This window comes from Tiliqua scincoides, chromosome 8 (assembly GCF_035046505.1).
Source record: "Tiliqua scincoides isolate rTilSci1 chromosome 8, rTilSci1.hap2, whole genome shotgun sequence".
In the NCBI taxonomy this organism is placed as follows: domain Eukaryota; kingdom Metazoa; phylum Chordata; class Lepidosauria; order Squamata; family Scincidae; genus Tiliqua; species Tiliqua scincoides.
The window spans coordinates 36,716,870-36,740,928 of NC_089828.1; the positions used below are offsets into that span (position 1 = coordinate 36,716,870).

General features: G+C 46.5%; 1 protein-coding gene across 1 annotated transcript in view; it reads left to right on the forward strand.

The window, feature by feature from the left end:
• The first annotated feature begins 1,332 nt into the window (after positions 1-1,332).
• SHC2 (SHC adaptor protein 2) overlaps positions 1,333-24,059 on the forward strand; it is a 32,440-nt gene continuing 9,713 nt past the window's right edge. Inside the window, exons 1-9 of the mRNA XM_066635723.1 lie at positions 1,333-1,911; positions 7,437-7,507; positions 10,209-10,269; positions 13,209-13,328; positions 13,571-13,624; positions 13,949-14,000; positions 17,093-17,219; positions 21,222-21,402; positions 23,739-23,805. Coding sequence (XP_066491820.1) covers positions 1,333-1,911; positions 7,437-7,507; positions 10,209-10,269; positions 13,209-13,328; positions 13,571-13,624; positions 13,949-14,000; positions 17,093-17,219; positions 21,222-21,402; positions 23,739-23,805 — 1,312 coding nt within the window. The remainder of the gene's footprint in view (positions 1,912-7,436; positions 7,508-10,208; positions 10,270-13,208; positions 13,329-13,570; positions 13,625-13,948; positions 14,001-17,092; positions 17,220-21,221; positions 21,403-23,738; positions 23,806-24,059) is intronic.

Sequence of the window (24,059 nt, forward strand, 5' to 3'; positions counted from 1 at the left end):
AGGCAAAGTTCTGCATGGTGCTCCTTGTCCATACCAATTGTGCATTGTGTACCACCACTGTCACTAAGGGTTCAGAGATCAGCCTTGTCAGGTGAGCCCTTGACTAGTTTCCCGCCTAGCCTATCTAAGGGCACTCTGAACTCCTTGAAGGAAGAATGGGATAACAATGTAATGTATGAGTGGTTCTCAAACTGTAGGTCATGACCCACCAGTTGGGTCCCAACCCAATTTTAGGTAGGTTGTGTGCTAGCCCTACCCAGAAGCCATAAGGCATTCTGGGGTGCTACCTGGAAGCCACAAGGCATTCTGGGGCATGAAGTCATGGGACTGATGAAGTGGGTTACAGAGGTAAAAAGTCTGAGAAGCACTGTAGAAAAAGCTCAACTAAAATAAGCCCAGCGCACAAGTCTGTGAGGATTATTTGATTTGATATGCAGAATACCAGTGTGGTCGTGGCTGGTCTATCCATGAGGCCAACTGAAGTGGTCAGGCAGCAGATTTAAACCCCCTTTTGTCTGCCTGCTTGCATCCAATGCTCCTCCTTCTGCTCTATGGATTGGAAAATGAACAGGGTGACAGAGAGGAAGAGGAGGAAATGTGGAGGGGGGTGCTGACCTAGAATGTTGGAGAGTGGGAGTTGAGGTTGGCACAACATCAGGTAAGGGAGGGGGAAGCATTTGGCATGCCAACTCAGGTGCCAGGAGGTCTTGGACCAGTCCTGAGTGTGGCATAGCAATGAGAGTGCTTGAATTGGATTGGGAGGCCTTAGTTGAAATCCCCACTTGGCCATGAAATTCCCCTTTGAGCCAGTCTCTCTCTCTTTCTCAGCCTAGCCTACCTCTCAAGGTTGTTGTGCAGCTAAAATGAAGGGGAAGAATAAACTTAGTGTGCCGCTCTGAGCATCTTGAAGGAAGGATGGGCTTCAAATTTAAATCATCATTTGCATGCATTATCTTGTCCCTCTGCATTTGTTAAATTACCCTGGTGTAAGACTTGCTTCCCATCATTGTTTTGAGAGAGGCTGCAGAAATGTGACAGCCCAGCTTGTCTTTTCTGCAATGAGGGAGCCATTGATCTCAACACCAGGGAAGAATCTGGAGTTCTGCAGCCGTTGGCCGCTGGTGGAAGAGCCACAACACCATTACATCATAGTGTGAACCGATCTTCCCAAGAGGGGGATGGTTGCTGGAGGTTGTGTATGTGTATGGGAGGGAAGAGGGGGGTGGCGATTGGAGAGAGAGGGAGGGAGAGATAGAGGGAGAGTGCGCGCACAGCTAACAGGAGCATCTCAAGCACTCTAAAAGCACTTAGCCAGACGAGCAACGGCTGGGCATGCTAACAGAACCCAAGTATGATCGTTTTTGGAACGACTCGCTGACGCCCTCGGAGAAGGCAGCCATGAGCAGCAAGGTCGCCGCAGCTACTCCGCTCCCATCCCCACCACCCCCTGCCACCTCCCTGACCCACCCTTGCCCTCCTCCATTGGGTGAAGAACAGGAGGCAGTCACCACCTTCTGTATGTTGATCCCCAAAATGCCCCAGTGGAAATTCTCCAGTCCGTCGGGCTTCCTTAGTCGCAGTCCTTCAAGTGCCAGCAAAGATCTTTCATCCTCGGCCAAAACGGGGAGCCCCGGAGATACTGGGAGTAGTTCGGCCTCAGCCTCATCTTCATCAGGCCTAGCTGCTGTCCTCAGTGCCTGTGAGCCGGTCTGTGCCACGCCTTGTAGCCTGCAGGTGATGAACAGGCTGAGAGGAGGGGCAGGGGGCGGGAGGAAGGCACCGCGGACTGAGGGGGCCAAACTGGCTGGTGAGGAGTGGAGCCGCAAGGGGAGTTTCATCAGCAAACCTGTGCAGGGCTGGCTTCATCCAGATGAAAGAGTCTCAGGCCCTGGGGTCTCATACATTGTTCGGGTAAGTGGTCTCTTCCTTCCTTAGCCTTTCATCAAAGGACAAAGGTTGTGATTGGTGTAACTTGACTTACCTGCATTCCTTGATAAGTGTGAGCATGTGCTCAGGGCCTATCTGAGGGATTTGTTTTTCCTGCAAGTACCGAGCACATAATTGGCCCAAGGCCAGTGCCTGCCCAGATATGTGATTTTGCCCATTGTGATGAAATCATTTCAGGGCTTAATTTGTGACAGGAGTGGTAGTGGGGCTTAGGATTCCCTGGTGGTCAGAAGCCCTTTGAAACCTGTGAAGACTGGTTGTAGTTACTTGGTAATGAGAGAGGTACATTCTTCTGCATGTGATCAGAGGCAGTCTCCCATTGGGAAATATGCTACATTTGTTCCTTCACTACTGAGTAAGTGCGGCCCACATTTTTATCTCCATTAGTTCTTTCATGTGAAACTTCTTGGCCAACTGGGACCCAGAACTTATTTCTCAGAAGTTAACAACTGTCCATCACAGTTTTGACTCTTCTACTTTGGCTCTGATAGAACCTTGTTTTCCCTTTTCCTTCCGAATTGGGATGACGCTACAGGAGAGTACAGTATAAAGCTGCACACATTAAGTCATCATTTTGAATGGATGGGAGTAAGAAGAGTGCAGAAAGGCAGAACAAACAATACATTTAGTGGATCATCAATGCATTTTATTCACCAACACAAAACCATAATGTATTAAGATGTGTGGCTATAAAGAAAACTTTGAGTGGGCTGTCTCTAGGACTAAACTACATGTGACATTAAACCCACCATAAACAGATAGGTTTAAACTAGGAAGTGATCTCGAAGTGGTCTTTTTATGTTCAAACACAGCTGTAGGGCCCCTGATCCACCTTGAGACCATGGTGTGAGGAGAGGGGGGCAAATGCTTTTATCCTGAGCAATTTTATGCCATTCCCCTCCCAACCGGAGTGGGTTTTGGCAATGAGTATCTCAACCGGTTATTCCAAAATAGCCACCCCTGAACTCACTATAGCCTTTAATTTACATAATCAAGGGTTAAATCAGAACTCAAAAGGCATTGGGAAGAAGCTGTTTGGCAAGATAAGGGATTCTTGATTGTCTTTTATATCTGGCTATAAACTAATACAATAGGGTTGTCCTAGAATTCTAAGGTTCCAGGATCCCGGAAGTTCCCACTGTCTCCCAGAGCCTGCTTTCAATGCCTCCTGGCCACTATCTCTACTTTCTTGTCCTCAGGTGGGTAGGCCAACAGCCACAGCAGAGTTTTGGGATGCCAGAAATGGAATATCCTCAGGCAGTATCCACCCTAAGTTCTGAAAAGGCATTGGTATTATTTTAATAAGGGTTCAAAAAGCAGGTTGCAGAACTCTGAACCTGACCTGGAAAAATGGTTTTGAATGGTTTCCACATCCCCCTTCTGGAGGGAGCCCTTTTAAGTGAATTAGCTGAAGTGAATTAGCATAGCTAACCCTGCACTCTTAATTAATTTAAGAGTAATTTATGTTGACAGATAAATTGGGGCAGTCGACCCTTGGAGCATCTCTTCACTTTTTCAGCTGGCCTTGCCCAGGAACAATTATAAATCATTCCTTGTTTGGCTGGATTTTGAGGGAACGCCAGAAGGTATTCAGCTACACCAGTCCTCCACAGGCTGGGGAGCCAAGCCAGCAACTAACAGTCTACACTACAGTAATGGGGGAAAAATGAGCTTGAAGTTGGTGTACCCGCTGCCATTTTGCTTATTTGGGTGTATAATCTAATTGATGCAAACCAGCTGCTAACATACACATGATACATGTTTACTCAAAAGTTCAATTTTATTATGTTCAATTGGGCTTATTCCCAAGTAAACTCGCCTAGCTTTAGGTAGGGAACCAATAGAAGGTACTGTTCAGGAAGAGTCTCTTAAGACCAGGAGCCTATTAGCAGGTACATGGGGCAAAAAGAGGCACAGTTTTAACCTTGAGCTTTGTGCTGTCCGTGGTGCTGATAGGTGACACCCTCCCCCCCAAGTGTATAATTCAACTGAGCCATCATTGCGATACATAAGACATCTGTGGGCATCAGGGAAGCAGTTTGGGTTCCAATTGTTCGGAAGTGAATGGGGGAGCAGTGCAAATGGGTCATAATAGGATTCATTTTAGGAATCTCCATTCATATCCATTCATGTTGCTCCCTTTTCTCTCACACTCTTTTAAAAGAATATCAGCATTCTCAAGAAATTCTTCACAGCCTTCTATGTTAGCAGTAGCTCCAATTTGCAGATAGTTCCTGGTGATAACCACACTGCCCTGGGATAATGTTGTGTCCTGGGGCAATTATGAGGAGGTAATTGTCATCTTTAAGAGCATTAGTGTCCTGGAGTAGACATAGGTAACAGGTAATGTAATATTAAAAAAAAAAAAATAAAGAATCTCCAGTGACTACAGGATAATGAAACTGAATTGGGATAACAAATGAATGGGTATGAGCCCAAAAAGGCTGAAATGAAACAAATAAAAGCTTTCCAAAACATATTTTCAGTGCAGATGCTGATAGCTTCCCTGCTAGGGATCTCTACCACAGGGCACCAAATTTTATGCACCCTTGTGGCCACTTGTGATTTGTGGAAGGCAGCAGCTGCTTTGCTTGATCATTGCTTTGTGGTCAGATCTGAGTTATAGGAAGCTGCTGAGTAGGAGGTCAAGGGAGGGGTCGGTATTAGGAGGCTGAGCACAAGGTCAAAACCAGAAGACAAACTGAGAGCCAGGAAGGGACATTATTGTCTAGGAAAAGTTCCAATCAGAACAGGAAGCTTTTATAGCTACTTCCTGTCAAGGAGAGCCAATGGATGACCTGGGTAGGGAGAGCCATTTAAATATCTGGCAGCTCCTCACTATCTAGGGAGATGTTCTAACCTGTAGCTCTGGCAGCTCACTACAAGGGAGCAGCTGTGCACAGAGCCAAGGTTTCCTGACATTTCATACAGCTGACTTTGGCCTGGCTCCTTTTCTGTATGATGAATTACAACTCTTCTTTGGGCTGAGCTGAAATGACCCTCCCCAGTTTTGCTACTCTATTTGGAGGTGACCAGTTGTGGGGGGAGGAGTTTGTCCATTTTTATGGGAGGAAGGGAGGGGATGGGTACCCCCCAGCAACAGTGGGCATTTCTCCCAGGGGCAAATGGCTACCTTTTTCCTCCTAGATTGTGAATAATGCTGTGTCACGTAACAGTGCTTCATGAGGGAAATATGACATCCACCAAAAAAAGCACTGCCACTGTGGAACTGGTGACAAAAATGGAACAGCGTATGGAAAAAATGATAGTTTCTCCAGCCCTTCATTGTCCAACCATACAAAAATTCAAGCCAAAACTTCTCCTCAGAGAACTTTGGGTTCAATCCTAGCTCTTTAGATTGCAGATGTCTGCTCACCTGTTTTGCCTCCAGACCACCAGCCCTTGTACTTCCAAAGCCTCATACAGACAAATACACAGGGTCAGTCCACACATTTAGTTCAATCACATGCTATTGTAATTCTGCTCCTGTACTACATTAATTGCAGCTACATGGGAGGGTCACTATTTGAATGCTCTCCCCCAATTATATAAAATATATGTCTGTAGAACTTTAGTCTGGACTGAGCTATCCATGAGGCTCATGGGCAGCCCAATCCTGAGCTACCTGGAGCGCAGGGCTGCCGGGATATGTCTCCTTGGGAGAAGGGGACTTCTGTCCCCTTCCCCCAAGTAAGGGAAGTAGCCCCGCATTGGACTACTCGATTCAAAGCCGGTGCAGAATCAGAGAGTCCCATGTTAGGTTGCATGGTCCAACACAGGGCTCAGGATCCGGTGGAGCTGAGCTATGAGAATCTAGCTCTAGGAGAATCTCAAGGTGGAGAATCTCAAGCTCTAGGAGAATCTAGAAGAATCTTAAGGTGGCGGCCAGGTCTACCCATGGCTTTGATAGGCCCACCCTGGATGCTAAATGCCCTAGGTACACCACTGAGGATGAAAGATAGAATTCTTTTTCTCTGTAGTCTGACTTTCTCTATATCTACATTTTCTCCCAAAGGGCAAGCATTCAAACATGTGAACTACCACCTGCTGTTTGAGATGGTACAATCCCAGTGGGACTGTACCATGTGATAAATTCTGGAGCTGTAGCCTCAGCAATCTCTAATTCAAAGCCCAGGGGAAGAATACTTGAAAGAACGGCAAGTAGCTTTCCAGAAGACTGGATGACAGAAGCAATTCCCTTGGCAGAAGGTTTCGTAGTTGGTAGGGGGCAAGGGAGCCAGTCAGACTCCTATTGAATCCATTCAGCATCAAATAAATGCCACAGGCCAGGCAAAGAAAAGTTAACCTGAAGACTAAGGAGATAGTTCAGTAAGAGACCAAATTGCTGGGAAAGGTGCAAAAAAGAGTAACCCAAAATAATCTGGAGATTGGAGCACCTTCCCTACAAAGAAATGCTAACAAGGGGGTGTCAAACTTGTTTCCTATGATGGGCCGATTAGCCACTACTGAGGCTAATCATGGCATCTACTGAGGGCCGAAAGTGACATAATTAAGCAGGAAGTGATATTACACAGATGATCAGCAGAAATAAACACTTTGTTCTCACATAGAAACTAATTCACTGCAAATGACAAAAGAGAAAATGTGCAAATCTTGATCATATTTTCAAGATAAGGGAGAGCCCAATTACCAGCAATTGAGAGGTGGGCTGCAAAGTGACACCTCTGCAGAAGCAGTGCAGCCCATGTGATAATTAGCCATTAGTTATTTGATTTAATTTTGCAGGGCCCCCTCTAATTTTTTTTAGCTTGAATGGAGCCAGACCAAGAAAAAAAAATCTGTTACTTCTGTGCTAGTGGATAGGACTCCTGTACCTTTAGTGGTTGTGCAGAATAGGCACTTGGGAGATCAGCCGGAGGGAGGAGAGAGCATATACTCAGTCGGTAAAGTAAACAACACCGTTTTAAAACACCTCTATCTATGGAGCATCAGATATTCCCATAGGTGGTAATGGGAAAATGAGCAATGAGCAAAGAGGGGGTTGGGTGCGTGGTGCCACTTTCTATAACCTGTGAGTGTTAACCCTGCTTTGCCTGTTGGATTGAATACTGGAGGTCACCTGAGCTGCTTGACTTTCCTGCTCCTGGAAATCAGGTAGGCTTCATGATCCAATGAGCTGGCTCAAAGCCAAGTTCCTTGTGTACCCATCAGCGGGGAAGGAGGAGGTCAACAACAGCAAAGGGATAGTGATCACTGCATCTGGGTGACTGCATCTGGGTGACATTCACTTCAGGATGCTGAGGCAACACAAAAACCTATGAGCTGAGTCCCAATGCAATGAAAAATAGGGCAAAATTGTGGAATTGCACCACAGTACTCCATTATTTCAGAAGGTGGGGGGCGTCAATGACTTTAAGCAGGGCCTCTATAGAAGATCTCAGGACAGTGACATATAGGAAAAGTTTTGAGAGACTGCCTGGCTCTCCTATCCTAGATTAACACCTGTTTTCTGCCCCTCCCCCTTTCAGTACATGGGATGCATTGAAATCCTACGTTCGATGCGGTCTCTGGATTTCAACACCCGGACACAAGTCACCAAGTAAGTACTGACCTGCCAATCTCTTTGTCTTCTCTTCTTGATTTTAGGAATTCATTTCGAGGGCAATTCCTGGACTGGCCGCACCACCTGGGCTGGTGACAGAGACTTGGCATACAGTCGATTTACAGGGGGTCCCTGTATCCATGAATTTGGGCTCCCCTGTGCCCCCACACCCTCTGGGGGCGAGGTGAGCTATGCTCCCCTTGCCTCTGGAGGCTCTTCTGAGCCCTGCAAAGGCTGTGGGGCACACCTGTGTTTTTATTTATTTTTCACACTTTTATATCACCCTTCACCCAAGGAGCTCCGGGTGGTGTACATGACTCCTTCCCTCCTTTTGTCCTCACAACAACCCTGTGAGGTATGTGGGGCTGATAGTGACTGGACCAAGGTCAATCAAGAATCTTCATGGCTGAGCAGGGATGTGAACCTGGATCTTCCAAGTCTAAGTCCAACTCCTGAACCACTACATCACCAAATTCTGGGCAAAGGGCACCTCAAATCCACCAGTCTCCCCCTTCCCCGAAATCCACCATTGATGCAACCCACATCACTTTACCTAATGGATCTCCCCCCTGAGATGTTTTCTGAATAACAATTAAATAGTGTAAAGATTCACCATTTTTCAATTCTGTTTGGTTCCATTTCCTCCCCTTCTGCTCCCCTCTCCTCCACCACTATTGAGTGATCTCAGCCAATCAGCAATGGGCTAATGGGCAGAATAATCCCTGAGGGCAATGGAGACTAATAGCACAGTCCTATGCATATTTTGGAGCTGGTTCATTCTCTATTGGAAGAATAAGGTTCAAGATATGGCTCAACAATAATTGGTTCAATTTAAGATATGGCTCACCCATTTACACTATTAGATATGGTTTGTGTGTAAATTTAAACAGGTATACAAAATCCCGCCATTTTTTGCTTATGTTTTTTCATCATATGTATGAAATATGATGAATTATGTTTCTAATAAATATTGATTTGTATCTCTTAATAACTATACAGTAGTATCAAAAAAAATCTAAGCTTGTTTACTTGGAAATAAGCCCCATTATGTTCAGTTGGGCTGACTCCCTAGCTAGTGTTTTTAGGAGTGCAGCCAAGTGGCTTTCTGGATTTGTCCTGTAGGTTATCCTAACTAATTAGGGTTAGGGTGGTCCCAACCAATTGTGAGTGATGCCAGCCAATGCACATCATGAAGGTGAAAAGTCATGAGCGAATCAAAGGATCCAAAAGTTGTGGTAAGCTGCATAAGCTGCACACATGCAGCAGCTGGTACAAATTCAGAGAGAACAAACCATTTGAGGATTCCCTGTGCACCAGTTTTGACTGGGAACAAGTCAAACTAATTCAGAATCCTGAAATCTTGGGAGCAATTTGGATGAGAATTCTGGAAGCATCCCAATGGCTTAGAACTGCTCAATTTGCAAGCCCCACAGACAAAAGGAGAGAGAGAGAGAGCGAGAGAGAGCGAGAGAGCACAACAACGGGGTAGCCCTGTCTCGCTGATCCACAGCATGGATCGATCTTGGTAACCGGAGACGGGAGGCGACTCCTGAGTGGGCCTGGAGGGCCATGCATTATTAACGCGCATCTGTCCCTCCATCCACTGACCCCAATGACTTTGGAGTCAAATTCACAGTCTGTGGAGTTATGCAGAGAAAGGAGAGAGACTTGTTTCCAGTCATAGCCTCTGCCCCTTTGGGTCTGCTGTCTCTGAGAGCTGCCTTTAGAACTCAACCCAAAACATAGTTTTAAATCTGAAGCCTAGGCTAGTGCTCACCCTACAATTTCAAACCAGTTTTGCTCCTGTTTGATTGTCGTAGTTCCCAGCCAGGGAGTTCTGTGAAAGGTGAGAGATTTCCAAAGCCTTGTTCTGTGCAGGGCTGGCCCTGGAGGTCAGTCCAGTTCCCTGGTTTGCTTCCTTTGCCCTAAGAATGCCTTCAACCAGAGATGGGGCACAGCTTAAGGGTAAAATACATGTTTTGTAAGTTGATGGTCTGAGGTTAAATCTCACTTTGAAGATCTAGGGCTGCAGAGTAGGAATGCCCTTGCATAAGGCGTTGGAGATGGAGATACTTCTAAAATTCCCCTCAATACATTTCTTCCTGGATTTTGGAGTTCCACATTATGTGGACTTTGCCAAGCAGAATCAGAAAATTAGGAATCCTCCATTGCTTTTTATTTCCAAATTCTGTACAGACCATTGTGCATACATGGTTTAAGGCAGCTTTCATTTCCTTCATTGTCTGTCCCCCTTACTGACATACACTTTTGCACTACTCAACCACTAGGGTGCATAACCAGTGCTCAGTTGTAAAGGTACACATCATTATCACAAAACAAGATCTTCATGAGGTCATACATACAGTCACATTTGCATTGGCAAACACCACAAAAAAGCAATCCTGATGTGATCATATGTACAACTGCATCAGGATTGTTTTGGAGTGGTTTTTTTTTTTTTTACCATTGCACACAAGCATGTGTGTGCATAAGGAAAACAATACACAACAGAGCAATATTCAGGGCAATCAAGGAACAAAATGGGGAAAATCTGTTTGTTTCTACTGGACAGCTGCTGCTGTCTGAGCAAATTTTGGGCTAGATGTCTCAATGTTTTGATCCAGTATAAGGCAGCTTCATACAAATGTGTTTCCTTTGATTTTTTTTTTTTGTAATTAATTTTCATTCTTTGCTGCAGGGAAGCCATCAACAGACTCTATGAGGCAGTGCCAGGAGTGAAAGGAACTTGGAAGAAAAAGGTGGTGTTTTTTTTTTCTTCTCAAGAGGAAAAATTGCACAAATCAAATGTCAAATTGGGCAGTTTCCAGAGAAATACAGACAGAGAATTGCAGCTGCCTCTGGGTTAATTTGAGCCAGGCTCCCTGTCTCTTCTGTGATGAAAGATACTGTTAACATACTTAACACAAACCACTTCGTTATATTGCTAATTATAAACTGTGCGGTGCTATTCTATACTTACTCAGAAGTAGGTCTCATTATGTTCAGTGGGATTTGCTCCCACGTAAATTACTGCAATATGCAATTACTGGGATTTACTGCAATATGCATAATATTGCAGGCTGACTCAGAGTCCGATCCTAACCAAATTCTGCTGCTGCAGTGCAGCGGGGTAGGTGCAGCCTCTACCACTTCCAGCACTGGAACTGTGGCTGCTGGAGGTCTCTTCTTACCTTGAATAAAGCCCTAGCAGCATTTATGGGGCTACTCAGATCTGTGCCAGCTCTATAGCTGGTGCAAACTGAAGCTCCCCATGTGGGACTTTCAGGTTCAGAAGGGGGAAAGGACATGGCAGAGGAGGTTTCTGTTACCCCCACCCCCTCCTGGGTCTGAAATACCTTCCCTCGCTCTGTTATACCTCTCCCTGCCCCATTCTATCTTCCCCCTGCCTTCTGTCCTGTGGAGTGCCTACCTGCTCCAGCAGGTGCTGGCCTCTGACTGGCGGCGGAAGACTGGAGCAGGCCTTACAGCATGTTTGCAGCAGTGTGGTGCTTGTCCCACCAGTGAAGGCCAGCATAGGATTGGACCGCCCATGAATGAATGAAGATAAATTACCAGCAGGCTATTGTATAAGTCTTAGCTTTAACATGATACAAATGACCTGATGCCCTAGAAATCTTATTGTTAGGGAATTAGGTTCTGAATTCAACATCAAAACCAAATATCTAGTAGAATGTACTAGAAGCTGCAAGAATGTGTACTGTACAGGTGTGGAAAGACTAGTCATGAAAGATCATTCATCTGAGTTTTGCACTCTCTCCCAGTAATGGCAAAATTAACTTTTTCAGTCAGTTACCAGGAGAGAAACAGTCAGCAAAAGAGTTTTATAAATAAATGCTCTCTATTTGTGCCGTCCCTGGGGAAAACTTATGTTCATTTGTATAGATTTGAAAGTCCAAACTCTATTTTTGGCTGTGAAATCTTGTTTGACATCTGCATCTGCTATGGTGTGATGTGGGCAAACATACTGGTTGACTGGGTGGTCAGCCAATGGACTGCAACAGTTCCTCTTTGTCCTTTTTTTTCTGTTCCCACCTGATGGTGGCTCAATTCTGCCCCTTCTTACCTCCCAGGCCAGGTAGAAGGAGAGGTGTGGCAGGGAGGCATGGCAATATCATACACGCAATTTTGAAAGGTGGTGGGAGAAGAAGCAAAGTGAGGCAGTGCAGAGGGAGTGTCACAGGAGAGCAGGTGAATGGGGAGGAGATCAAAGAGGCCCACTGAAGAATGGGGACTTGGCCAAAGCAGTTTCTCCGAAGCCCAAATCTCCAGGGTTTACAGCTTCTTAGACTCCTAGTTCTCACTACAGTGCAATGTATTCAGGTCTGAGTCTTGAAATAACACAGTGGCAGCAGCACTGCCATGACTCAATTGAGGTCAGGTTGCAACCCACCCATTGAAGATGTCTGCATTAGTTGATGAAGTGTGGGTGGGAGGACTGACATTGTTACTGGTGAGGGCAAACCTCTAGTTAAAGGATCTCAAGGTCAAAGAGCTGCTTGAGGGCTTGGAGAGCCATTACTGGCTAGAGTGGATGAGCAGAGAGCAGATTAAGAACGAGGGAAACCAGTGAATCATATCACTGAGTGGAGGGCTTGGGGGGTTTACCCTGACCCACACACAGGCCTGAGATAGGTGTTGAACTCCTATTTCCAGTTCATCTTTCTCTCTTCTCTGCTGCATAGACTCTGTGATAAGTAAATGGGAGATAGCAAAATCAGCAGAGGGTCAAAGGGTAGAGGTTTCAAGGTCATGGGGGAGGGGCTCAAGGCCTGATTTGCAGGTTGCATGTGGTGGGGGTTAGGTGGCATCACTAAATGCTTCTTCATGGTGGAAGGGCCCTTGGGTGTAGAACAGGATCTGCTTTTACCATCTCAATGTATTTTCCTTTCTGCAAAGAGTTGGTTTCTTATGTAGTGGAGCAAATGAACATTTTATTTATTTATCAGGTTTTGATTTTACCTTCCCTCTGAGACAGTATTTTTTCTTAATCAATAATAATTGGGATCCAGTGCTCCCAAGGCTGCTAGAGTCCTTATGTATAGTATGTGTGTATAGACATTTGCTAGACTCTCCCTAGAAATAGATTTCAAGGTCTGTTCCCCCAAACCTTTACAGTCATTCCAGGGAACCCACAAGGCTGAACTGGAGAGCAAGATGTGTAGTTAGGGACTTCCAGGCCAGACAGAAGACTGAAACTGGGTTCACACGTGATCTAAAGCATGCAAATTACTAGAGAAAATCAGAAAATGTGACATTTTAATTTGGGGGTTTGAAGATTATATTATACCACAGGTTAGCATCCCAGCTCACAATTTCTTTCTGCAAACTGGGCGAGGGTGCTTGCAAAGTTGTAAAAAAATGTTTCAAAAATATTTCACGACCCCTCTAGTGGGTTCTGACCCGCAGCTTGGGAAACACTGCTCTAAGGTGATCAGAACACTGTGTGTGGCTCTTCTCCTTTCACCACCATTTGTCCTCACTACAACCCTGTGAGGTAGGTTAGGCTGAGTGACAGGTTCAGGATCACCCAGTGAATTTCATGGGTGAGTGGATTGATCTCCCTGCTTCCTTACAAACGTAGCCACTTGATTCTCTTGAATGTATTAACTGGAATTAAAAGTTTCAGCAGCTCAAAAAGTTGGCTATTATGATTTCTCACTTTCTTTTTCTCTTCTAGGCTCCTAACAAAGCCCTCTTCTCAATCCTTGGTAAAAGTAACCTCCGTTTTGCGGGCATCAGCATTGCTGTCAATATCTCCATTGATGGACTAAACCTCATGATCCCCACAACGCGCCAGGTAAGCCACCACCCACGCGAGTACGACTCCCCCTGCCGATGTAGGCTGAGAGGAGCCAGGAGCACAAAAAAATTCCCAGGAATGGCCTTCCAAAGGCTTGTATGCAGGTTGATCAGATCAGCCCCCCCCCACCACATTGATCCAATGGCTGAGCAATTGCTCAGTGCCCCCAATAACCTTTTTGTTTTCTTGCTCGCAAACCCTCCCCCATCACCATCTCTGCTTGTTTGTTTCCATCCTAGATCATCGCGAATCACCACATGCAATCCATCTCCTTCGCTTCAGGGGGCGATACGGTAAGGGGTAGCTTTGTGTCAGAGAAGAAGGGGGGAGATACAGTATTTAAATTCAGAAACAGTGAGAGGCAAGGCTTCATTTTAAAGAATTACTTCTTAAAAAATGATTAGCCTTTCCAGGCAAGTAGGAGCTCTCTGCAACTTACCGTGATAAAAGTCTTTAAAAACCCAGTCAAGCCTGATGAAAATTAACACCCAGTCTGCCTACCTGTCTACCATCTTTCTTTCTTCATTCTCCCATTCTTTGTTTCATTACAGTTTTGGTTCACTAGAATCAGCATCAGTAATAACAACCCTCTCCTTTTTAAATGTATTTTTGTCTAGGACACGACTGACTACGTGGCTTATGTTGCAAAGGATCCTATCAACCAGCGAGGTGAGAGCAATCGCCTTGTGGAGGCTCAGCTACCTGGGGCTTCAGGAAAGTGTTTCAAACTGATTAGACAAATCCACAGAGAAGAGATCTAATGATGGATATTAGCTGTGGTTTTTGAAAACTGAAATTGTGTAGTGTTTGCATTTATATCAATCATATGAGCACCATTGCTCCAATGACACCTCCCACCCACTCCAGTTTTGTTTTAGAGCCCCATTGGTTTCGGGGCTCCTGTTAACTTATATTCCAGTACTCCTCCATTTGTTTTGGGTCACTTTAGAGGTCCTGATTTGTTTTTCCCCAACTTGATACACTGGTGGCTGCCATTTTTTTTTACCCATCCTGCCCTGGGGCAACACTGCATTCCAGGGCAGAAGGGATATATAAGCTGGCACCTGCCAAGGGAGGTTTGAGTAATGAAACTCCTTTTACTGCTGACACACAGTCTAATCCTATGCATGTCTACTCAGAAGTAAGTCCCATTAGAATCAATAAGTCTTACTCCCAAAACAGTGTGGATAGGATTGGGACTACAGGTAGCAAAAATGACTGTTAAAGTAAGAAGAAACATTTTTTTTTTTAACAAAGATGAACACAAAGTTCTGAAAATATATCCCATTTGTCCCCATTTGGGCCCTCCTTTGTTTCAGAACGAATGGAAACTATACCGAATTGGAATCTGGTTGGGCTATTGTCAAACACTGGATGCTGGACTAGACAGAAATGTGGTTTGGGCCAGCAGAATTGAATGTTCAGCCCAAAGTGCTGGATACAAACACCCAGCATCAGCATCGTTTTGCATGTGCCATTTCCAGTCCAGCAGGAGATGCGCATCACCGAAAGAATGCTTTAATGAACTCATCAACCTTACTGAAATAAGATAGATAACAACCAGGGGTTCGCATTTTTTCCTTTGCATTTTTTTTTACACTCTTTTTTTTTTTGCATTTGTTTTGGTTTTGTTGCTTGCGCTCATTTTTATCTGCTATGCATTTCTTTTCAAAAAAGGAAGCATATCTGACTTTTAAGTAGTACCTCCACTACACAACCATCTCCTTGCAGGTGGTGATTTTGAATCACCCATCTGTCCCAGGGTGCAGCGCTGTCCCAGGTTTATGCGAACAACAGGGCAGGCCTAAGACCTGTTCTGCAAGACAGCATGCCAAACGCTATCCAATTTAATGGGTGATGTACCAGCCTTTGTTTCTCCCACTCCCTGGACTTGAAAAGGGGGATGAAGCAGAAGAGGAAGAGTGAGAGATGGGCAGCAGCAGCTCAGGATAGAGTGCAATGAGCAAGTGCAGAGGACAAGAAAGCAGTGGACTAGAGCATCTCCAATCCTCTAGTGCAGGGGTCTCCAAATCCCGGCCCGGGGGCCAGATGTGGCCCGCGGCAAGCCTCTATCTGGCCCATGGCCAGCCTCTTGTCCTCTGAAAGCCCCTGGCCCACTTTGCCGAACATGACTGGAACTGTGCTCTGGTTGCATCTGGAGGGTGTTCTAAGGGCCAGAGAGGTTGAATGAATGAGCCCTTTCATTCATTTATTCACAGATCTAAGTTCCATCTCTAATTTATTTATATAAATTTTATATAAATTTTTTTCCAGCCCTCAAAACCGTGCCAGACATTTGATGCGGCCCTCTGGCCAAGAGGTTTGGAGACCTCTGCTCTAGTGCAGTATTTCTCAAACTGTGGGTTGGAACCCACTAGGTGGGTTGTGGTTTCCGATGGGTCCCCATTCATCTTAATGTGTATTTTATTTTTAATATATTAGACTTGATGCTACCTTGGTATGTGACTGCATTTGGGGAAATGTTACAGATGGTACTTTTAGCAGGTTATTATCTATATGCTTTTAACAATGACAATCAATGGGGCTTATTCCTGGGTAAGTGTGGGTAAGACTGCAGCCTATGGGATGTTTGGGGAAATTTTTTAATAGATCAGCAACTGCTTGGGAGAGTTAGAAGCGTTCTTATTTCTTTTAAATAACTTTTTAAAACTTAGGCTTATTGTATATTTATTGTAAATTTTTAATTTACTTAGAGTGCAATCTCAAGCCTCCACTGGGCTGGTGCAAGGCCCTTGCGCTGGTCTGGAGGTGTCACAAAAGTGCCATAAGGCACTTTTGCGCCACCTCAGGAGTCAGGAGGCCGAGTCTGGTGCCATTGTGCCGGAGGAGAGGTGAGTTTGTGTCAGGCCAGCGCGGGAGTCTGGGGAGGGTGGGGGGAGGACAGAATGGAGGTGTTCTAGGGCGGGGGGGGGGAGAACAGGCAGCAGAGGGCCTATGGGCACTTGGCCAGATCCTTATCCCACTCCTGGCACTGCGTCAGGCTGCTCAAATCTGTGCTACCTCTTTAGGTGGCACAGAGCAAAGTAGCCCCATTGGGGCTGCTGCCACATTACCCAGAGTCAGAGAATTCCCCTTGTCCTGGGCTGAGCAGCAGCCAGCCCCAACCCCCCCCCCCCCGCTGGATTTGGGGCAGGCAGCTGGCCCGCCTGTTCCAGCACAGGTTGGTAGGGGCTGTTAATTGTTTTGATTTTGTCATATGGAAAAATTTTCCTGCTTGGTGATGTCACTTATGGCTATGACATCACTTCCAGGTTAATAACATCTCTTCTGGTGGGTTGTCATTAGATTGTCATTCTAAAAAGTGGATCCTGGTGTTAAAAAGTTTTAGAACCTCTGCTCTAGTGCACTACTCTCCACACTTCCTTTTCCTCTCTGTCCCTTCTTCCAATCCAGGGTGAGGGGGAGGAGGAGCCTAGTAACCTGAGGTGACTGCCTCATAAATAGGCTGGCCCAAAAACAACTGCTGCCATGAAAAATGATGGCCACCTCTGGTCAGATATAATTTCTTTTTATAAGCAAAAAGCTCCCAAAACAAGTGGTGAGAAATAGGGTTTCTGAAAACGGACCCCCATTTTTTTGACATTTGTTCTAGGCTATACTCATTTCAGAACAAGTGGAATCAGGTACAAATGGGGCCCTTTTGTTCTGGAAGGGTCCCTTTGTTGTTTCTGTTTTCATTTGTTCTGAAAATAAATGCATATGCCTATTAAATTATTTCTCTCTCCCCCTCCCCCTTGTAGCATGCCACATCTTGGAATGTTGTGACGGACTGGCACAGAGCGTCATCAACACTGTGGGGCAGGCCTTTGAGCTCCGGTTCAAGCAGTACCTACACAGCCCCCCCAAGACCATGGCACCGCAGGACAGGTGGGTGGTTGGCATGCAGGCATTAGAGAGGCAGGGATTTATGTGTCAGTGGATTCAGGACCCATAGTATCTCCTATTTTCTCTCTTCTCTCTCTCTCTCTCTCCCCCCCCCCATAGTCTAGATTGTGCCCCAGAACAACTTAAAATTCTTTTGTGAAAACTGAGCATCATTAGCATAACATGATCAAAAAATGTTTCGGTTCTTTGAAGAATGAACCCAATGAATCGAATCAAAGAATGTTTAGGTTTCCTCAACATTTGGGAAGGTTCATATCAATGACTGGCTAGTAGTTGAGACAGCTAGCTAGCTGGCCAGACCCAGTGAGTAGAGGCAGGCAAGAGATGGGGGGTAAGGCTTTACCTAAGGTGTAGCGTACATTCTTGGTATCCAGCTGAAAGAATCTTGGGGAGGGCTGGCCCAAGAACCCCTGACATTTGACATACCTGACATACCAAATGCCACCCTTCCTTATCCAGTAATGTGTCTGCTGCTGCTCTTCAATGTTCTAGCTCAGTCACTGGCGTAGCTGGGGGGGGTGGTGCACTAAGTTTTGCAGGGAGCCTCCCTGCAGTGTGCTAGCAGCTCATCCCCTCCCCTCTGGAGCCATGTGGGTGGGTGGGTGGGGGGAACCGAGGCAAATGGCTCCTAAGGGGGGGAGGAGGAGCCGCTTGCATGTTGCAGGGAGGCTCCCTGCAAAACCTAGTGCTTTGCCCCCCTCTAGCTATGCCAGTGAGCTCAGTACTCTTCTCCCCTCCACATTTCCTCTTCCCCCTTTGTCTTCTGCTTCCTTTTCCAATTCAGGGAGTGGAAGGAGGAAGAGGAGTAGTGGAGGCAAGTAGGAGGACAGGTGCCCCCACCAGTCTACTGCCTGAGGCAACTGCTTCAGTTGGCCTCATGGATGGGCCAGCCTCATCTTGGGTAACAAGTGTTGGGAAAGGATCCCTCTGCGTTAGGCACAGTAGACTGCCAGTCAGTGGAAGAGTACCTGTTTGGTTTGGAGAAGGTCTTAGGTTAGATTGCTGACAGCATTTCCAGGTAGGGCTGGGAAACTAATCTGAAAATCTGGAGCTCCACTACCAAGACAATACTAAACTTTTTATTTATTTACAAAATTTATAGCCCGCTTTCTCTTCCTGCCGGGCACTCAAAGCAGCTTCCAAAAATATTTTTTTAAAAAATCATATATAAATGTTAAAATACAATTCTATCCTGCGCTGGAACAGGCAAGCCAAGAGGCTTGTGCTGTATCCAGCGCAGGATAGGGGCCTAACAGCCCAATCCTATTCACACTTTCATGGGAGTAAGCCCCATTGACTCCAATGGGACTTGCTGAGCAGACATGCATAGGATTGGGCTGTAAGATGGCTCAGCCGAAGGTAAGGGGAAACCTTACCTCTGGAAAGCTTTCCCCTTACCTCTGGATAAGGTGCCTTTGCCCCAATGGGTCCCCTTGAACTTGCGCCACCTCCTGAGCGCCACTCCTGAGTGTCCCCTCCTGAGGTGGCGCAAGTCCAAGGAGAGTGGATTGGCTTCACGCCACTCCAAACTCCCCAGGAACGAGTGTTGGGATCCAGCATGTGCTGAATTCCAGCCCTGCCTCCCGCTCCCCCTTCCCACCCCCGGGGCTGCCCATTGCCAGCCCTCTCCCTGCCCAGGAACACCTCCCTCTGGCCTCCTCCCTGCCTCCTCCCCACCCACTCCAGAAGCTTGCATTGGCCAGCCAAGCCAAGGAAGCCAGTGCTGAGGCTTGTGTCAGCCTCTGCAGGCCAGGGCACTTCTAAGCGCTGGCCCGACTTCCTCCCACGGAGACGCAAACATGCCTTACTGCATGTTTGTGACCCTCCTGGGCCGGCACAAGGATTGTACCCTAAAAGAATAAAAAAACCTAGAAGCTCATAAAAATCAGAGTTAGATTAAAACTAGCAGCAAACAATAAAATGATAAAAAAGCAGCCCACTAAGGGTGCAATCCTAACCCCTTATGTCAGTGCTTTCCAGCACTGGCATAGCGGTGCCAATGGGACGTATGCTGCATCCTGCAGTTGGGTTTCACTCACGGAGGCCTCCTCAAAGTAAGGGAATGTTTGTTCCCTTCCCTCAGAGCTGCATTGCCCTTATGTCAGTACTGGAAAGCACTTACATAAGGTGTTAGGATTGTGCCCTAAATGGCATAAAACCCTTGTATTAAATCTGGAACGCGAATGTAAAAAGAAATGTCTTTAGGCCCCATTGGAAAGCCTCTAAGGAAGGAGCTGTGCGTAAGCCAAGGAGGAGTGAATTCCATAAAACCAGTGCTACCGCAGAGGTGGCCCTACTTCTTGCCACCACCCCTCTCACCTCCATTGGTGGTGGCACCTGTGAAAGGGCCCTCTTCAATGACAGGAGAGAACGGGGCAGGTCGTATGGAAGCAGGCGGTCTCTTTTTGGGCAATTGTCTCACTTTCCAGGAGACGGCCTCATTCAGAGATGCTTCCAAAGTTTTTCTTGGCTGAATTTCTTCCCAGATTTTAGAGTTCTGAATTACCTGACCTTGTTCCTGACATGGAAGCAAGGCATGAAAGCTGTGAAAACTTTCACTTTGGAAATTTTAGAAATTCTCCTAGTTAAGCTGGAACAGAATGGGATATAGCACAGAGCAAAATTCTGAAACCAGAAAGAACTGATTTCAGGAATGTGCTCACCCTGGGAGGATGGCATGCAGCCAAATTCTAACTAAATCCCTGTGTGGCGATGCAGCAGTGCCGGCATGGCTGCTACTGTATCCCAGGGAGATTTCCAGCTGCTGAAGCTCTCCCCGAAGTAAAGGGCACATTTGACCCCTTGCCCTGGGGTAAGCCCCAGCCATGCTATTTGGTCAACTTGAACTTGTGCCACCTCAATAATTGGAACAAGTAAGCATAGACCTGGGAAGGCAGATCAGGCCGAAGGGGGTTGGGATTTGGCAACACTGCTACTGCAGATCCCATTCTAATTCTGTGCTTCATCCACCCACTTCCCCACTTCTGTCACTGCGCTGTTCTGTCCAACTTCTCTCCGCTCTGCCCATCCCTTACCCCTTTCAACATCCTTTCCACCTCCCTCTAACCCCTTGCACAGGCTTACCTGCTCTTTTGCATTTCTGTAGATCTGCCAGTGTAGGGGAGGCTACTCTGGCCTCCTTATTGATGGACCTGCAGCATACATCAGCTGAAGCTGCTTTGTGACAGCCCTTAAAGCACCTCTGCTGGTGCAATGCTAGTTACACCATTGGGGGAGGTGTTTTGCCACAAATCCTCCCCACTGGGCCTCATGCCCGCTTAAGGCTGATTGGTTTCCCTTTGTTAAACTCACCAGGGCAGCAAGCAAAAGTCAGAGTCCAGTTCCAGTCCACAGATTCCAAGTAAGCCAGTCAAATCAGTCAGAGTATCTAAGTCAAAGTCCAAAGTCAATAAGCCAAGTCACAGTCCAAGGTCAGATTCCAGGTAAGCCAGTTAGTCAATGCAAGGTGCCAAATGAAAGTGCAGAAACAATATGCCAGGTCACAGTCCAAGGTCAGATTCCAGGTAAGCCAGTTAGTCAATGCAAGGTGCCAAATGAAAGTGCAGAAACAATATGCCAGGTCAAAATCCAAGGTCAGATTCCAGGTAAGCCGGTTAGCGCATCTCTTCTCCCTCAACATTCACTCCTCCTACAACCCACCATCCTTTCTAGCTCAGTTGCTCCTTATATCCTGAGGGATCTCCTTGCCTCTAGTGGCTGCAGCTGTGCAGCACATCTCTTGCAGAAAGGCCGGGCCGTAACCCTTAAAGGGGCCACTGCAGACACCACACTCTATCTCCTCGCCAGATCTTCAGTGGTTCCCATACAGGAAGGTGTTAGAATTGAGTGTTAGAATAGTTACTGCCTAAATCAAGTTGGATGCAGCAGCTTTATAGACCCAGGTGGAACTCTATTGGCCCCTTTGCATCACCTGACTACTGTTGTACTTTCAACTCTATTCTCCTCTTTTGTTTTTCTGCTCAGAGCAATTGGAACAGGAGATTCTGCCTGGGGTGAGGAGGAGGAAACCTCTGACCATGACTACTACAACAGGATCCCAGGAAAGGAGCCACCTCCTGGAGGCCTTGTGGACTCCCGTTTCCGCCATGGGGCCTCACTGTGCCATGTACACTCGCAGCTTTCATGCACAAGTCATTTCAACCAGGTGAGAACTAACTGCCCTGTCGGACTGCAATGTTTATTATTATTATTAGCAACCCAATCCTATCCAGCGCAGATGCAGTGGGGCCAGCACAGCTGCACTGCATCCTGTCTAGAATTTCAGCAGGCTGGAGGTCTCCTTGAGGTAAGGAAACACTTGCCTATCCTTGGGAAAGCCTCAGCTGCAGCAGTGGATCTACTTGAACCTGTGCCTGCATTCACTGGTGCAAGCAGATCCATGTCAGCAGATCTGACCTCAGAAGGGGGTAGAATATGGCATGTGCCAGTGCCACTGATCCCACACCCTCTAGGGACCGATCCAGGCCAGATTCTAGAACCTCATGTGAAAAGTAATAGGCTGTGATCTTCTGGGAGAGAATGCTCCATTGCTGTCTGAGCCTGGCTTACTCCCTTCCTGCCAGGTGTCTCTGCCTGCTCTACAGGGCCTCAGAATGAGAGAGGAAGGCAAGCAGTTCCCCTCCTAGTTGGCTCCCTCTGCTTGAGAAATGGTGAACCCCTCTCTGGCCTTCAGAGTCTGGGTGGAGTGGGGCTTTTGGCACCAATGACTTGCTAGACCCTGAGTAGTTCATAGTATCATAGAAAAACTTGGAAGGGACCTTGGAGGTCACCTAGTCCAATCCCCTCCTCAGTGAAAACGACAACTACATTTGGTGGGCTTCATCCCAGCCATCTACCAGTGGAACATCATCTTCTGTTCCATCATCTTCTGAGACAGGCCTGTGTGGCAGTACTGTTGTGTGTAAGCTACCTGAGAAGCCTTCCAGGGGGATGCTAGGGGACCATCCTGGACAAGTACTGCCATCTGTAGCAGCTACAGTTCTATAGAGAAGCAGAACCACATGTTAAAAAACCCAAGAATGTCAACCACTGAACAAGTTGTCAGGTCATTGATCAACACTTGCCTTATAGCCAACAAGGCAATCAATTACATTTAATTAGATTAAAATGGCATATTTCCAGCACCTCTGTTTTTAGAGACATTGAAGGAAGCATGAGAAATTGCAATGTAATCTGACAAAAGCTAGTCTTCAATATTAGCATCACTGGACTATGAGCAACTATAGAAAGCCAGCTGGATGATGAGCAAGAGACATGGTTCCTTGGGATCAGGACCTAAGGGGAATCCAAAAGGCAAGAGAACCAAAACTAGGCCAGCAAGCTGAATGCCGAAAATATAATCTGGAGCATAAGAAGAACCCCACTGGATCAGGCCAATGGCCCATCTAGTCCAGCTTCCTGTATCTCACAGTGACTCACCAGATGCCTCTGGGAGCATATAAGATAACAAGATACCTGGATCCTGTTGTCACTCCCTTGCATCTGGCATCTTTTATAATCTTATCAAGTCAGGGGGAGCCAATGGGCTACTTGGTTGGGTGGGATGTTTCTGGACCTCAGGAATTCCTTGGTTCACTACAAGAGGAGGCAGAGCAGGAATGTGAAACTCACCCTTTCATATTTCTACAGTGCTGTTGTCTGTGTTTTCCAGCAATCAGTGCTCATCTTGGTGGTCACCACTGGGATTGCCATTTTTCTCCTACTTGCCTCTTGAACAGTGCCATGTGATGCTCAGAGAGGCTTACCAGAGGAAAAAAAAAGACAGCAGCTGTCAGCTACTATATTACACAGCACCTCCACTCTGAGATATTTCCAAAAAGTTTCCCACATTTTGTTACCCATTAATGGGGTGACCATTTTGGTTTGGCTGTAATCCAAAAGAACCTGGATGGTAGATCCAGCCCCAGCAGCTTTTGGCAGTTGGAAAGAATGCATTAAACATCTTCAGTTTCAGTTATAGGAACACCCTAGACCCCAACAATCACCAGTCAATAAACATTTAACTTGCAGATTTACTGATCGATCAAACAAAGCTGCCACCACTGGTGTTGGGGGGGGGGCAGAACGGGATGGCAAATTGTTTTAGGCACAAGAGTGCCTGTGTAAAGTACCCCCTTGCCTTCAGAGTCAGTTGCAGCTGTGAAAGCCTATGAAAGCAAGGGGGAGGGGTCACTTTACACAGGTGTTCCTGTACCTGAAAAAACTTAGAGTTTTGTCCCCGCCTTCACAAGGAATGCCAGTGGCTGCCAATAATCCATTGGCCAATGATGTCTTGCAGCTGTAGTGCAAACTTATCCATTGCAAAGGTCAAACTCTGTATATGGCTGAACACAAAAAAACAACTGCACCTCCTCATTCATAGAGGCAGGCTGTTATCTCAGGATAGCAGAGAAGCATCTCTGTTAGCTTGATTGTGCAAACAGGACTTTGCTCTCATAGCAGATGGTGACTCATCAGTTTTCCAAATCTTCTATTTCACAGGTAGGATCTCCAGCCAGAAGGGACCCAACCAGCCATTCCAACTTGCACTGGGATGCTGATCCTCATGGTAATCGTACTTCATTATACTACTACCATGTTCTGAACTTTTCACAATGAAAAGTTGTGAGTTCACTGGAACTCACAATGCCCAACTGGCAGGTTAGAGGTGCAAGACAGGGGATGGCTTTAGAGAACAACTTGCTCCAACCAGATCTGAAGGTGGACCGAGGCCTTAAACCCCCCTGGGCTCAGACTTTCCCTCCCAGCTTCTGTTTCCCTGTCTAGAGAGCCAGGAGCCTTACTGGGGAAGTTCTGGCGTGC